This window comes from Vigna angularis, chromosome 2 (assembly GCF_016808095.1).
Source record: "Vigna angularis cultivar LongXiaoDou No.4 chromosome 2, ASM1680809v1, whole genome shotgun sequence".
Lineage (NCBI taxonomy): Eukaryota > Viridiplantae > Streptophyta > Magnoliopsida > Fabales > Fabaceae > Vigna > Vigna angularis.
In genome coordinates, this window is record NC_068971.1 from 32,115,475 (window position 1) to 32,131,136 (window position 15,662).

The following is a 15,662-nucleotide window of genomic DNA, read 5'->3' on the forward strand; positions in this document are numbered from 1 at the left end:
TCTGTGTATGTATGCATGGGTGTAGTATGAAAGTAATGAACCAAACTAGTCGAGCAATTGGACCCTAGAAATATACTTTTGCAAACGAAATTCACGACTTGATAATAAGAACCAACATATATGTTCATAGTATTTTTCATTAATATAAAACAAACCTGATACTTTACAATAGTTCATACATGTTAATATTCAAGCAATTCAACTACACCTCTGGTAAACACTTAAAACATAACACCCATAATATATGTTTTTTAATTCAATTCAATACAATACAATCTATGAACATGTGAGATACTTCCTCTTAGGTTAAAGAGCATCAGGTGATATATGCTTTGAGGTAGAGTAAAGATAATGCTTAATTTTCTTGTGCATGTTCCCTTTCTCTCTCTCTTTTACTCTCTTCTATTTTCACCTTTTTCAACTTCAACAACTTCTTCTCTTTAGTAAATCTTCTTTATATAGCCTTCTTGAGAAATGACCGTTGGATACAGAGTTGGCTTCTAGATAGGCTTCATAGCTCTTTTAGGCAGCTGGTCAGACTTTGGTCTACATTGCAGTGTAATAGTACTTTATCAGTGCTTTCTTTCAATTGTAGCTTGTACGACCTTTTAGTGCAAAAACTTGAGGAAATATTGTTAGAATGTCTTCTTATCTCTCAATGTCTTTATGTCTTTTGTGCAGCGTGATGAATGCACATTTAAGTCCTCATTTAGCCTTTAAAATTGGATTCTTAATCGAATTTTGTATTTTAATAGAATATTTTATTTGGATTTGTTATAATTGGGTTTATTTAGCATGCAATACAAAAACATATTTAAAATAGCTTTTTAGTTGCATAAGTATTCTTTGGATATTTTGCGATGTATTAGTACAACTACAGTTAAGTTGAGCTTATTAAGATGTAGAAATAAATTGGTAAAAGTTTCATGACTCCTTAAAGATAAATCCAAGAATAACAAATAATCAAGACCTCAAAAAGTCAATCAAAGCATAGCATGAAAAAGTGAACAAGTAACAAAAATTGGATCTTGCGATTTTCTCTATTTTTTCTACTAAAAGTGCTTTGATAATTGATAAATGTTTATGATTAAAGATAATTTGGAGAAAATATATCTTAAGATATTTTATTTGATATTGTTAAATAATTACATTATTTAACTATATCAATAAATATCAAAAGATAATATTTGCAAAATATTTTTTTTAATCTAATAAATATCTTCTCAAATATTTTTAGATCTCTACAATAATCAAATATATTTTGAAGATATGATTGGATTATTTAGAAGATAATTTAAAGAAATTACATTTTCATACAGAAGATTACAACAATAGAAAAGCCTGAAACAAAATCCTGAAACAAAAGTCAAATCAAATTTCTATATCAAAAAACTTAGGAAAACTTAGGAACTCTTTCTATCTCTCTTCTCTCATGTTCTTTTTCTTCTTTTATTTAGTCTTCATATTATTTATACATTATAGAGTGTTATAGTTTAGTAATATTAATCTGATTAGATCAATCGTTAGGAACCGATTTCCAAAGGACATATCGTAAATAAATTGAGAATATGTTCGTTTTGGATTCTTTTCTTGGAAATTGGATTCTGAAAATCAAATTCATAGCCATAAGTATTATCAACCATGCAACAAAATTGGAGCAAAAGAGAAAGTTTTGGCTGTTGTTAACCTACCCGTCGAGATCTGAAGGAATATTTATTGATTATATAAACTTACACGCAAATGCTGTGCAGAGGATAAGTTTGTCATTCACAGTTGTACTTGGTATTCATGCGGCAAACTTTAATTACACAATCACAATGTCAATTTGGCATCTCGAGGATCAAATATCAAAAGCTAAGCTTTGGCGCCCTTTAAACTTGGAATAAAGATTTATGAAAATATGTAATTTATATGATTCAAAATTAAATAATTATTTCAGATACAAAATATTTTAAATTGAGGGGGATCGGAGGAAAGAAAATCATGCAATTAATGGAAAAATATTGCCCTCCAAATATTCGTCATATTTCTCCTCTGGTTCTCGTATTGTTTTTTCTTTGAACGAAAACACAACCGGTGGGAAATATTGCCGTTCAGAGTTCAGAAGTAACTAAATAACTTGATATCAGTAGTGGCAACCGGTGGCAGAACTGAAAAGCATTTTCAACATGGCAACTCAAGCAATGAAGCAAAAGGATTCAAATTTGATGATATCCAGTAACATGATATATGAAATCTAGCATAATCAGCAGAAAAAGAGAAAAAGTAGCATTTTCATCACCAACAATAATAGGATACTCCTTGCCATTTTCACTCAAAGGTTAAAGATAGAAGATACGTACGTGAACAAGGTTCCTAATAATAAGTTGTTTTAAAAAGTCACCCCAACATGTAGCAAAATAGAAACAAAGATCAATCATCAGAAGACAGAAGCTTGTTCTAATGAAAACTCCATCTTGGCCTCCAAGTTTTATTTAGATTGTTTTGGAGCTGTTGTTGAAATAAGAATTTCAGGTCCACATCACAGCACAATTGCGGATAAAGTGATTGAGCTGAATGGTGCTACATCCAATTTGCCTCCACCTGAATTTGTCATCAGCAGGATCAGGACAACCAGTGTACATACACAAGACTCGCTCTGCCTGTGACACAGAAGGTGCACCAATCACAAGCAACTCGTCACCAAGAGATTTAAAAGCCACACCCCAACCTCTTTGTTCATCAGCTCTCACAGGAACCACTCCCAAAGTCTTCCATGAATTGCTTCCCTTCATATAGACCTTCAGCTCATTTGAAGAAGCATCCAGTGTGTACAGCTCATTGTTGACAACAGCAAGGAGTGGTGGAGAGGGTTGATCATGAGCAATAAGAGGAATATCCTTCCACATGTCAGGAATCAAGTTCCATGTCTTCCCATCAAAGAATTCGCCGCAAGTGAGGACCCTCCCATCCTCATCTTTCCCTCCAAGGACATAGAACTTGTTATCCATGAAGCAACCTGAGCAAAACTTCCTCCTTTTGTTCATCCTTGGGAGAGGTTTCCAACTCTGGCTTTCAGAGTTGTACATCTCAGCAGAATCCAAAATTTGGGTGTAAGTTGTTGCATCATAGCCCCCAGCAACAAAAGCAATTGCACCAGATGTGGCTGATGCAAAAAGACCCCTTGGGTTGATCATAGAAGGCCCTTTGAGCCATTCATTATTGGTTGAATCAAACCTCCAAGTTACAGCCCCATCAATCTCCTTGCCAAAGACAAGCAGGTGGGATCCTGCACAAAATGACTCCTTGTCTCCACACTCAAAATTATAATCTGATTGAATAGGAGGGAGCTTCTTGCTTGACATGAAAGGCCACTCCATTCCCCACCAATTGCTCTCCCCACTAGCTAACATAAACACAGATGGTTCTTTCAGTCCCAAGTGCCTCCTGATTTTGTAGATCTCGCCACTCCTCGCTAGCGCCAAGAACCGCTTGTTTATAAAGCACAATTTCCAAAGCTGTGACCTTGGAAATCTTGCTAAGATTGAAGTCTCCAGCTCGTCACTTATACTATAATCTGCATCCTGAGGTACAGGTTCATCTTCGTTAGTAGAAGAACCGTTGTCACCTGAGGGTGGTAACTCCATAACTCTCATCTTTTGCGCCCTATGACCCAAACAAAAGCCACTAACAACGGTTGAGACAGATAATGCTTTTTTGTTGGTCATAATAGGTCATTTGCAGGCAAATACTCCTTCAATACGCCCTCTGCTAAATGTTGATCAGGGAAAACTTCTACCCTCTTAGCCAATAAAATTCCCCGTTACTGCAGACAGAATATCCATACAGAATATCAGGAACAGAAACCCTTGTAGACATACGAGACGTTACGATTATGAATGGAAATCCAGATACAGTAAAGAGGAAAATAAAAACAAATAAGACGTTAAAAAACAGATTGAGTTTTCAAGTTTTCTTTACTGATCAAAAGTATATGAACTCCAGGAAAATACAAATAAATCTTGTGACATATATGATATGTGTAAGACACTGGTTTAGGCATTTCGATGTTGATTAACAAAAGTTCAAGCAATTGAAAATTTATTTATGTGAAATTTTCCGCCAGAGTAACTAATGCGTATAGAGGAATATAATCAGAACAGATTGATTTCTCAATGGATTAAGAGATACTTACCCTAATGAAAGACGCCCCCACACAAAAACCAAAAGACTTCACATCATGAGAAGCTGGCCAATACACCTGCTTTCATAGAGAATAACAAACAAGGAGCAGAGATTGATTTGGAAGTGGAAAAAGGTGAATATTTTGAGACATGGGTTTGTTTGTGCCTGTTTATTTAGCCATTAAGAAGAGTAACGCTCCATGACACAACATTGGTTAAATGTAAGATATGACACGGAAAGAGAGAGAAGAAACAAAAACAGTGGCAAAGGAGAAGAAAAGTCAAAGGAAGCAATAAATGGAGTGCGAGCGTTACACAACATGCAATGAAAACAAAGAGAAAAGAGACTTTCGGAGTGAGTTCAAGCTAACAACACAACATCATGAGATAACCCATCTGAGAGTGAAGGAGAAGGGAACAGTGAATAGGAATGTTGAAGGAGAAACTTAAGATGAAAAAGAAGCAGAGGAGAAAGAAGAGAGAGATCCAACATAGAGAGACACACCAATTTGCTGGAAACATAAGCTTAATTTAGTATATGGTTTTTATATTTTTTTTGTGGGATAAGAAACAAACCCAAAAACCATAATATAAGTATTTAAATGGCAGTGTTGCACCATCACCATCGGATTTTTAAATTCCCCATTTGGAAAAGGAGAAGAGGAAGAAAGAGAGAGAGAAGTGACTGTGGTGTGCACAGTGACTGACTACAGCAGTCCAATGTGAAAGAATAAAGAATGAAAAAAATAATGTCATGAAGAAGAAAGGGACATGGGCGGCTCGGTCTCTGTCTTAGGAAACGGTTGGCGTGGAAGATTAGAAAAGGAAACCAAAAACAAGGTTAGATTAATGAAATTTTCAATTCGTGCTTATCTTATAATTTTTTATTTTTTTCGTTTCAGAAGTTATTGGTTTGTCATTAAGTCACGTGTGGAATTTTTAGATAGGGTATTTTACCTGTACTTTTTTATTCCTTCACAATATAATGTTCAAACTTATTTAAGTTATTGGTGTTACACTCTTTTAGATATTTGGTTTAAATATTATGAATAAAAGTAAAATATTGACAGGAGATTAGTTTCTTGTTTTTGCCTGTATTGTTTTCTAAAAAATATTAATTAAACATTTATTTGTAAATCTACTTAACTAGGAAAAGAATATATAAACTTTTATGTGTTTCTGATTTGATGTATTTCGTTTTTGGCTGACTGTTAACTCCGTCACTCTGCGCATGAATGTGCATTAGCTTTCATTTATATTTTATCTGAATTTTTATTTTTCACTTATACAAAAACTAATTATTAAGTTTTAGAAATAGAAATGTCTAAAACGTATTAAATCCATTGTGAAGTATGATTTTAATAATAAGTATCAATGGTTGAAGATCCTTCAACCTATCAATTATCAATTATGACATATAAGATGATTAATTAACTAACATAAATTTGATATTTCATATAAGATATTTTATGATTATTAGGGTTATTTGTCAATTATTGAATACTTTGTAAATGTTAAATTATTTATTGAAGACTAAGATTGCATCCTAAAGGATTAAGGTAAATAAGTTTTATAACAAATATTGATTCTTGAGACAAAATCAAAATGACTAACAACCCAATTTTGAAGCTTATCAAATAAAACTAAGAGAAATATTTGCTTATAGAAAAAAGTGTCTGAGGAAAGAAAATATCTCTCAATCATATCACCTTATAGACAATACATGTAACACAATATTTTACAAACAACGTCTAAGCGTTTCCTCAATCAAAATGAAAACCTAAGGCTTTATACGAAAAGTTATGCAAATCGTCCAAGTGCTAATAGAAAGTCTTTTCAATAAAAGAAGCCTAGATAAACCTGTTGTGACAATATGTTTAAAATTTTTTATTTATGAAGTCTTGAAAAGAAAAACATTTTACGAAGATACCATCTAAGGGATATGTGCAATAAGATGTGTTCTCAAGCGAATGAGACATTTATTCTTTAAGAGTCATAAAAACACTAAAGCTTAATGTCTTACATCTAAAAACAATGTTATAAGCGAAAGCGTCTTATAAAGAATATATTCTAATGAAAAGCTTATCAAATTCTACATCTAAAACAATTTTTCATTCATAAGTGTCTAACGCTTCACATTGTTTACTATCAATTTGCTATACATTGTCTAACAATTCTTGAACGTTATACTTGAACGATGCATTAATTACTGACAAGACATGTGACAAAATGTTTTGAACAAGCAATGTAAATTAACTTCTATAAACATTCAAAACTTTTAATATCATTTAATGCATCTACTATAAAGTACTATTATCCTTGTATATTTTTTTCGTGTTATCTGTGCATAACATAAATACACAAATGATTTATCAAAACATCCGCACATATTAGATAAAGAAGTTGAGAGTAGTGAAGAACATTCTGGGAATATTTCTCTTGAAGACTTATGCTTTGACAAGCCTTACAAGTTGCTCTTCAATATAAAGTCTGATAAAGCACTATACCTTTGCAAAAAAAGACTAAAGTTTGACTTTCCACCTAAAGGCTACCTACTACCCTAAAATTAACTCAATATCTAAGGTCATCTTACAAGATAACATATATAAAGAAGATCAACTGAAGATAAGGGGTTGGGGGTTGCAAAGAAAAATAGAAGAGGCGAAAAATGGAAGAAGATAATAAAAGGAGAGAAAGTATGCACAAGAAAGATCATTGTCAACTTTGCCTCATCTAAAAGCTTATATCGTCTTATACTCTTCAACACAACATATATGATAAAACAAGCTCAAGTAAGATAAAATGTGAAGAAAATGCTATCATCACATCTATTCTTCTACTATATCTTCAAGTTTTCAACATTTGATGCTTCCAAGAGGAAAGGAAGAAAATGAAGAGATGAGAAAGAAGATATATAAGAGGATAAAAAGATAAGAAGAAAAGAAAAACAAAAATGAGAGAAAGAACTTCATGAGCTTATACGTCTAATACTCTTCAAGACAAGAGAAGGAATCTCATGAGTTCACAGATTGTTTACATTGTATTAATCCTCTCCATGAGAGCTTTGAAGTACTTGGAAAACAATAGAAAGGGGGGGGGGGGGGGGGGGGGGGGGGAGGTTGAATAGTGTTATAGGAAAGCTTTTCACAAAGGAGATAGTTTAAAAACCTTGTCAAGCATTAAAAGATTTATATAAGTTGTTAAACGCTTGATTTGAAAGTTCTGTTCAAACTATAAGTTCTCAAACAAATATGTTTCAATCGTTTAATCAAATTTGTTGTAGCACTTTAATAAAGCTAACTCTTGATAAAAATGGCGTTTGGTGACAAAAGCTTTTATAACGGTTAAGATAATACAAAACTTTAGGGTGGGTGTGAAAAGAGTTTAGAATAATTGAAATAATAAACACATAGGTGATTTTATATTATTTCACTGCATCGAGCTACGTGCAGTTCTCCTCCAAGACCTCTTAGAGGGTTCTAGTGTGTTAGAAATGAGAGGCCTTATATTTCAATCCAAGAGTGGGGGTGAATTAAATTTTACCCTTTTCAAAAATCTTTTTCAAATCTTTATGAGTTCTTGGATCTTGAAATCAATAATCAAAGAATTATAAATCGACTAAGTAGAGAGGGAAAAGAGAAAGATCAAGACACACAATCTATACTGGTTCGGCTATCACAAGCCTACATCTAATCACCACTCAAAATCAAAATAGCAATACAAGAGATGAACACACTCAATATCTTACAAATACAAGAGCAAACCCAACTCTTAAACCTGACTATCCTCACACAGGTATACAATGCACAAATTGTTGATGAACCTGATCTTTAACACACTCTCCAAAGTATAGGTTGAATCAAAACCAATGAAGTTAAAGTCTTGAATGAGATCTTGATGTACAATCACCAAATGAAGCTTAGACTCTCCAAGAACATTTCTTGAGATCACCTGTAATCAAAGCTCAACAAAATTGTTAGTATTGAAAATTGTAACGTTATAGAAACAAGACTCAAGTCACATATATATAGGATTTTCAAATCTCATGTGTGTAATCAATTATTTAAACTCTTAAGCTCATTACTGCTTCTTTTAACAATCTTAAGATATTAGGCTATTTGTGTTGTTGTTATGTTATAATCTGAAAAATTTTATTATTATATGACTAAGAATAAGTTATGGGTGGATTGATTATGTTTTGTATGAAAAATGGTGTTTGGGTTGTCATAAGGTTGGAGAAAAGTTGAGGTTTCTCTGTTAATATTTCACCGTAAATGAAAGTGGTGATTATGTTTTATTGTTGGAGTATGATGTTAGAGTATGAAGTAAGATATATCATGATTGAAATGGTTATTTGGCATTTGAACTACCTAGAACATTTAAAACGAGAATGATTAAGTTTTATGTCATGGGAGTTAAATTTGGAATGATGTTAGGTTTGGCCAGTGACAAGATGAATTAAGTTGGGTGTGGGAATGAAGCTAAAATAATAAACTGAGTATAATTGTAGTTGTTATTATTATTAAACCAAGAAAGGTACATGTGTGATGGATTTAGTGTTAGAAATATGTTCTAGAATTTGTTTTAATGTTACTCATTAATGTGTTGTTTGTTTTTGTCCAGATATTGTATTTTTGTGGTGAGATTTTATAGCTTCTAAAACGGCGACATTATCCATTGTTGATGATGTACATGCAATTCGAGAATATCACAATGAGGGAATATACATATGATCAATCCATATGATTATGTACGAATTTCATATTTGTGTAAAAATTTATTGTTTTTGTTAAATAATATATGTTGTTTTATAAGTCTTTTATTAATCTTTCATCTTATTTATTGTGACAGATATATGGCTGAGGCACCACACTCATCAGGGAATGAAGTCCTCATTTCTAGATCCACCAAAGGAGCTACGAGGTTGAGACAACTTATACTTAGAAGAAGTGTAGGTGAGAGGACACCTGTCATTACTGACGTCGTTATCGGAGTAGCATATGGACCAAATGCAGATGTGTTTAGGCCTTACCTTATAGTACTAGCACATGATCGTATTTTTATCCTTACTCCATCATTTGACCATGTATCTGAGGTTGATCAGAATCTAATATACTAGTAAGATCTATTGGTAAGTTAATCAATACAACGAAAAATTCTAGTTTCATTATATCGATAAATTTGTAATATATAAGGTTATTTTTTTTTATTGCAGACGACATTTGATTATCTAAATGTTGCGAGCCTAAGGAGTAGGTGTTTATCTACAATTACCGAAAGATTTCGGGGTCTTAAGGCAAAAAGAAATTGTTAGAAATAATGAGGCTTGCTTCTCAACACCAAGGGGGTGGTGAATTGGTGTTTTATAAAAACTTGCACTTTTTAAATCCTTTTCGCAAAGTATAAAGTTCTTGAAACCTTTCTTGTGCAATAAGCAAATATGTGTGCAATGAAACAGTAAATGCAAATGTAAAGAGATAAAGGATAGAAAATCAAACACAATTTTTATCCTAGTTCAGCCTCAATGCCTACATCCAGTCACTCTTCCAATCAACCACTGATTGAAGGATATTTCACTATAATGATTGGAGAATTACACCAAAGGTTTTACTATGAATACACCCTCACAAAGTAAACACCTTTTCCACTCAAACAATCAAATATAAAAACAACAACACCTGCAAACACAGCACCCCACGGTCTTGTTGCAGAAACCCTTTGTGAATCCCCTCTCAAAGTCAAGAGCACACCACTCTTCTTCCTGATGCTCACGTCCAGGGAAACAACAAGTCAAAGATTGCAAGTCTTCTCTCCTAATCAATACAGATACACCTTCAGTCATGCTAATGTGATCAGCCAATGTAATTCACAAAGATGCCTCACAAGAATTCTTCAAGATCCTTCAAACTCTTTGCATTCTTGATTCTTGGAGCATATTGAGTAATCTATAAACTTTCTAATATCAAATTAATCAAGTATGAAAATGTTAGAATGATCAAATGTTATAGAAACACAACCAGTGCGTCAATTTATATTTATTGTCATATCAGACGCAAAGTAATCGATTAGGTTAGTAGTGTAATCGGTTACATAAAAACTATTGTAACAGTATTACAACTAACTCAGCACTTAATTGAATATACAATTAATGTAATCGATTTGTATTAAATGTTGGTCAAACATATTTAAAAATATGACCGTTATAGCAATTATGACAAGCATGAAATCAGTTTTCAAAGCTTAACAGACTTAATTGAATGCACAATACATGTAATCGATTAAGCTTAACACTTAAACATATTTTGAAAACTTTTGCTTCCTAAAACTCATCACAACACATTTGAAAAGATATTTGCAAACACACGAGTTTTAATCAATTCAACAACTAATGTAATCGATTCAAACTAGTTGTTTTGCCACAGTTCAAAACATAAGTTGTCTGATGACCTTAATTGATTACTACAACACTATAATCGATTATGTCATGCAGATATGCTTTTGTGCTTATGGTTTTCAATACACATAAACATACAGTGTGCATACACAGATATAATCACGTCATAATCATAATAGTATGCATAAATCACACAGTATGTCCAACATATGCATTTGTCACAGTATATGCATTTATAACAGTAAGCATGTACAAATACACATATGTATAACATAACACAAAAACATTTTTCTGTTGTGACATTACAACATTCATGTGTTGTTGCTATTAATGTGTTGTCATCATCAAAAACAACATAACAGAGATTGGGTTCAGCTATCACATTGCTCCCCCTATCAACAAAAATGAAACTCCATGTTTCAAATATACGACAATTGACGAAGAAATTTGGCGTCAACTTGTACAACTTCGTACATCTGAATCGTGGCAGGTAAGTGTAGGTAAAATCATTCAATTCATCATTCACAATTTTATATCATAACAATTATTTTATTATGTCATAGAAAACAAGGTCTAAAGCACAAGGTATGATAATCCACAATATAAGATAAGGAAGAAAGGATTATTCTAAGATTAACAAGTGATTAGTTCAGGTGGCATAAACCCATCCAAGTAAGGACTCGTGAACAGTAGTATAAATAGTACATCGTATAAAGAACATTAATTGCACTCAATAATTATTACATTTATTACCATTTAACACACTTAGCTAACCATCAAAATATCTTCTAAAGTCTAAACTACCATTCATACTAAAGTTAACAAATACTCTTTAAAGAGGACTACTCCCTATGAAATTATAAGTGTACCCTAACGAAATTATAAGTGTTTGGAGTTAGGAGTTTTGATACTTATACAATAACATAATTATATCAAGATGTATTTATATATGTAAGGCTTGATATTAAAAATATGACAAGTGTGCTTTCAAACATATTTAATTTTTTATGCAAAATAAATGTAACAGAAGAACAACTCCTCAAATATTTGTCTGTATAAAATAGTTTTTTATTTGTAAATAAAAAACGAAGACCTCAAAAACTTTATTTTTCTTAAACTTTGTAATGTTGAAACTTAAAACCGACAATGAGAAAATCACTACTAGTGTATTTGAGATCATCACCATTTATATTTCTTGTGCAGATTTTTTTATTTTGCTCTTGGTAATTGTTCACTTGGGTTTCTTTATTTACTCTCGCATTTGCATTGATTGAGTCTTATTTGTTCTTATATTTACATTTTATTTTACTATTTACTTTTCTTTGTATTAATTTTTCTTCCAAAACGCTCTTTTATTTTATTTGTTTAGTTTACTGGAAGATTATTTTGTTACAAAAGTTTTCATACATTTTACAATCTTTCCTTTTCGAATTTTCTTTTCCATATATATATATATATATATATATATATATATATATATATATATATATATATATTGAAGTTACCCTAGTATCATGTTTATTCTAAAATATTAAAATGTTTTAAAATGTGTTTATATTAAATAGGGAATGGAATTTATATTATTATACGTGTAAAAATTTAGATTAGCTTATTATTGGAACCAATTTGCTTCATAAAAATATTTATCGTTAATATACTTTAGTATATTTAAATTGTAAACTGTGTTTGATTTCCAATCTAATAAAAATACGTTTAGAAAAAAATATTTTATTTATTTTCTTAAGTTTTATTAATCGGTTTAATATTTTCTTCGAAACATATAGTAAGGTCACAAATTAATATCTTAGCATACATACCCAACTCAACGTTTCAATGACAACTCCATTACTCTTCTAGTAGGTGCTTCACTGTATTATTATTTAAATCCGACTACATATACTTTAGAGCTGTACATACATTGAGCTACTTTGTTAATTTTAAAAAGTAATTAGCATTGAATTAATTAATTTATTTTTCTTAAAACTTATTTATTGAAAATTAGAGGAAAGCAAACGAATATCTAAATATGAAAAATTGATAGCTCTACCACTATTACAATAATATGCTTCAACTAGCTTGTTCTCTTAAATTCAATTTTCTTAAGTTATCATTTTTTTAACTTGCTGAAAATACCCAACTATATAATTTGATCATACTTATTCTTCAATAACAAGATTATATTTGCAACTTGTACACTTGATAAAAGGAGTCATGAGAAAAATAATGGCAATAAAATACAAAAAAGCAAACATTTTCAAAACAGATAGAACACCATCAAGAAATCAGATAGAAACTTCGTTTAAAACCCCAGAATAATGGAAAGGAGAAGCAAGACTAATAAAATAGGACAATGAGTCTCACCTTTGACGAATAGCTTTAGCCAAACCCAACCTGACTAAAAAAATCCATATTTAAAAGTTTAATGCACATACATGATATATAATTGTTGATCTAAAATAACCCAAATGATTCCTTAATAATTTCTGAATTGCGCAAGGCCATTTGTATAAAAATTAGAATTATGTTGGTGAATTTGGGAATCTGACCAAATACATTTGAGTGACCACTAATTTTGTTGATTGGTGGAATCTTACAATTGAAAAAGCATAAGCATGTACGGTGCACCATTAATTCATTAATTAGGGTTTACTTTTAAGTAGGAGAATACAATTTCAAAGAAAAGAAAGAGCAGCTATAGTATGAGTGGACCTACATAGTTCTACTCTTTTCCTTGTGCTTTTTCTTTGGAAAATGGAGTCAGCAAACAGAAACTTAATAATATATTAATTTCATAGTTTGATGAAAGAGTATATCAATGCAATTTCTTAAAGTAGCTAGCGCCAGACATGTATACACAAAAACAAAGTTTTAAAAGAAACGCAAAACGTACTGTGTATGATTCTTGGTAAGTCTACAAGGTCATATTCCTTCTGCACTATCGTTAGTGGGACTTATCTTTACACCCTCAAATTGTGTGGGGAAATTTGATTAAATTAATTAAATGGGCTTTCATGGATATTGATATAACAAAATCAATATTTTATGTTTTCTGTGTACTAACTGCGATGTAACACAGACAAAGATGCTTTATATTTTTAAGCACACTTTTCTGTAAGTAGCTAAATCAACTAATATATAATTTCTGGCACACCTACTCATACCACGAGAAACGTTCTAGACAACTGTGATGAAAGAAAATTAGATATATTAAAATGAGGAACATTGCAACGAAATGTACAATACAAAGATAGTATGTATTATTACTATTATCTATGCAAGATCTAAAGAAGTTAATGGTGGCACAGTGACTTGTGACTATTGATTTGGTGGAAAAACTAGTTCCAAATGAATTAACAAAGAAGAGAAGTACTAGAGGGTAGATATGATGAGGTGGAGACGTAAGAAACCAAATTAAAAACGAATGGAAGCTCTGGAAAGGAAAGAACAAATCAATCTTAGAAAGAGAAATCGAATGTTAGAGATTATGCACTATTTTTAAAAGATTTTTAAACTAAAAATATTTTAGTTTACTACTTTAACTTAACACTACTTCTTATCATAAAACAACGTCACTAACATGTATATTTTAATAATTCTCATCTCAAATTAAAAAGAAAAATCAAATACAGCTATAAACAAATTGTAACTTTTGACAAAATTATATATATATACATAACTATGCAGATTATATTTATCATTTAAAAAGTGTTTATATATAAATAAATATTAATTAATTAACTTAGTGATTTAATAAGTAGCAAACTAATCGATGAACTTTGTGCCCAACATGAACATAATGGCGTCAGGCATGCATGGCATAGATATACTAAAATACTCTCGTTTTTTGAGGTCTTTTTATTGGTAAAGTTTATTTTTAATCTATCTTTGAATCATTAAATGGTTCGGTACACAAGGCAAACCCACTAATAAGAATTATATATTATTTATATAATAGAGTACTTCTTATAATACTAAAATTTTAACCTTATTTCATTATTAATTTGTTTCTTACTTTTGTATTTCTTTGTTACATTTTATAACTTCATCTTACAAATATAATTTATTCACGAAATGTATTTGGATTAGAAATATATATATATAAAGGTACTAAACAATATGAGTAATGTAAGTAAATTCATTTATTGAAAAAAAATAAATTATTGATAAGAATGGAAACGAGTAGTTTTCGCGCTGTGTTGTATTTTGTATTATTCTATTTCATAACTTTTTTTTCTAAATATATATTTATTATTCTGTTTTGACGATTTATTATTATATAAAAATAAAATAATTAAATATATTGTTTATCATATATTGTATTAAAGTTATATCGTAATAAAAAATTGTACAGATAAAATATTTTAAATCTTACAGATCCATGTGACTGATGCTTTTTCTTTAATTTAAATAAGAGCCTTTTATCAATAGTTTTCTTTAAATATTTAGTTTTCCTTTTTTTCTCTATTATATTTTAATTTATTTTTGTTTTTATTAACAAGATTTTTACATGACTTTAAAACATAATTAAAATATTAAATAGGAAACAATTATACACATCAAATGGGGGCCTTTTTTTATTATTCTTTTAAAATATAAATTATTGAAAGCAATGAAATAATTTGTATGCGTGAAATGGTGAAATCTCACCCTATGCTATATGATATGTTAGTGCTAGTATGGATTATGATGCTTTTTTGACATTTGACGACAAAATTTCTTTCTCTTTTGAAAATATTTAGACATTTCAGAGGAGTTAACAAACAAATTATTTTTTTATTTACATCTTTAATAATATTAAGGGTGAGCAATAAAACTATAAAAAGTTAATAATAGCACTAATAAAGTTAATTTTACAAAATTATGTTATTCTTTCGTCAACTTTAATTGTTTTTTTTTAATTGTCTAGAAAAAGGTCATGATAAGAGAGGATATATTCTCTTGTTCATAGAAATTAACTCAAATCATGAACAATGGTTATCTATCAACTTTTACAAAGGAACTGCTATAAAAAAATGTTTTGCTGTACAAATGTCGACATTTCTTGAATTTAGTTGCAGGGGATGTGTATGCTTCTAATGAAAGGTGTTTTAAATTTGTAGCATTTC

The 15,662-nt window shown here is 30.6% G+C and overlaps 1 protein-coding gene across 1 annotated transcript; it reads right to left on the reverse strand.

The window, feature by feature from the left end:
• Nucleotides 1-2,187: 2,187 nt before the first annotated feature.
• On the reverse strand, nt 2,188-4,732 carry LOC108328061 (F-box/kelch-repeat protein At3g27150). The gene is made up of 2 exons (XM_017561845.2): nt 4,175-4,732; nt 2,188-3,805 (listed from the first exon to the last, which is right to left on the reverse strand). Exon 2 carries the CDS (start codon nt 3,705-3,707, stop codon nt 2,511-2,513), a length of 1,197 nt encoding a protein of 398 aa, XP_017417334.1. The 5' UTR covers nt 3,708-3,805; nt 4,175-4,732; the 3' UTR covers nt 2,188-2,510.
• Between the last annotated feature and the right edge of the window lie 10,930 nt (nt 4,733-15,662).

What these genes read in the sequence shown, in the direction of transcription:
- LOC108328061 (XM_017561845.2), bottom strand. Translation starts at nt 3,707, where the DNA reads ATGACCAACAAAAAAGCATTATCTGTCTCAACCGTTGTTAGTGGCTTT.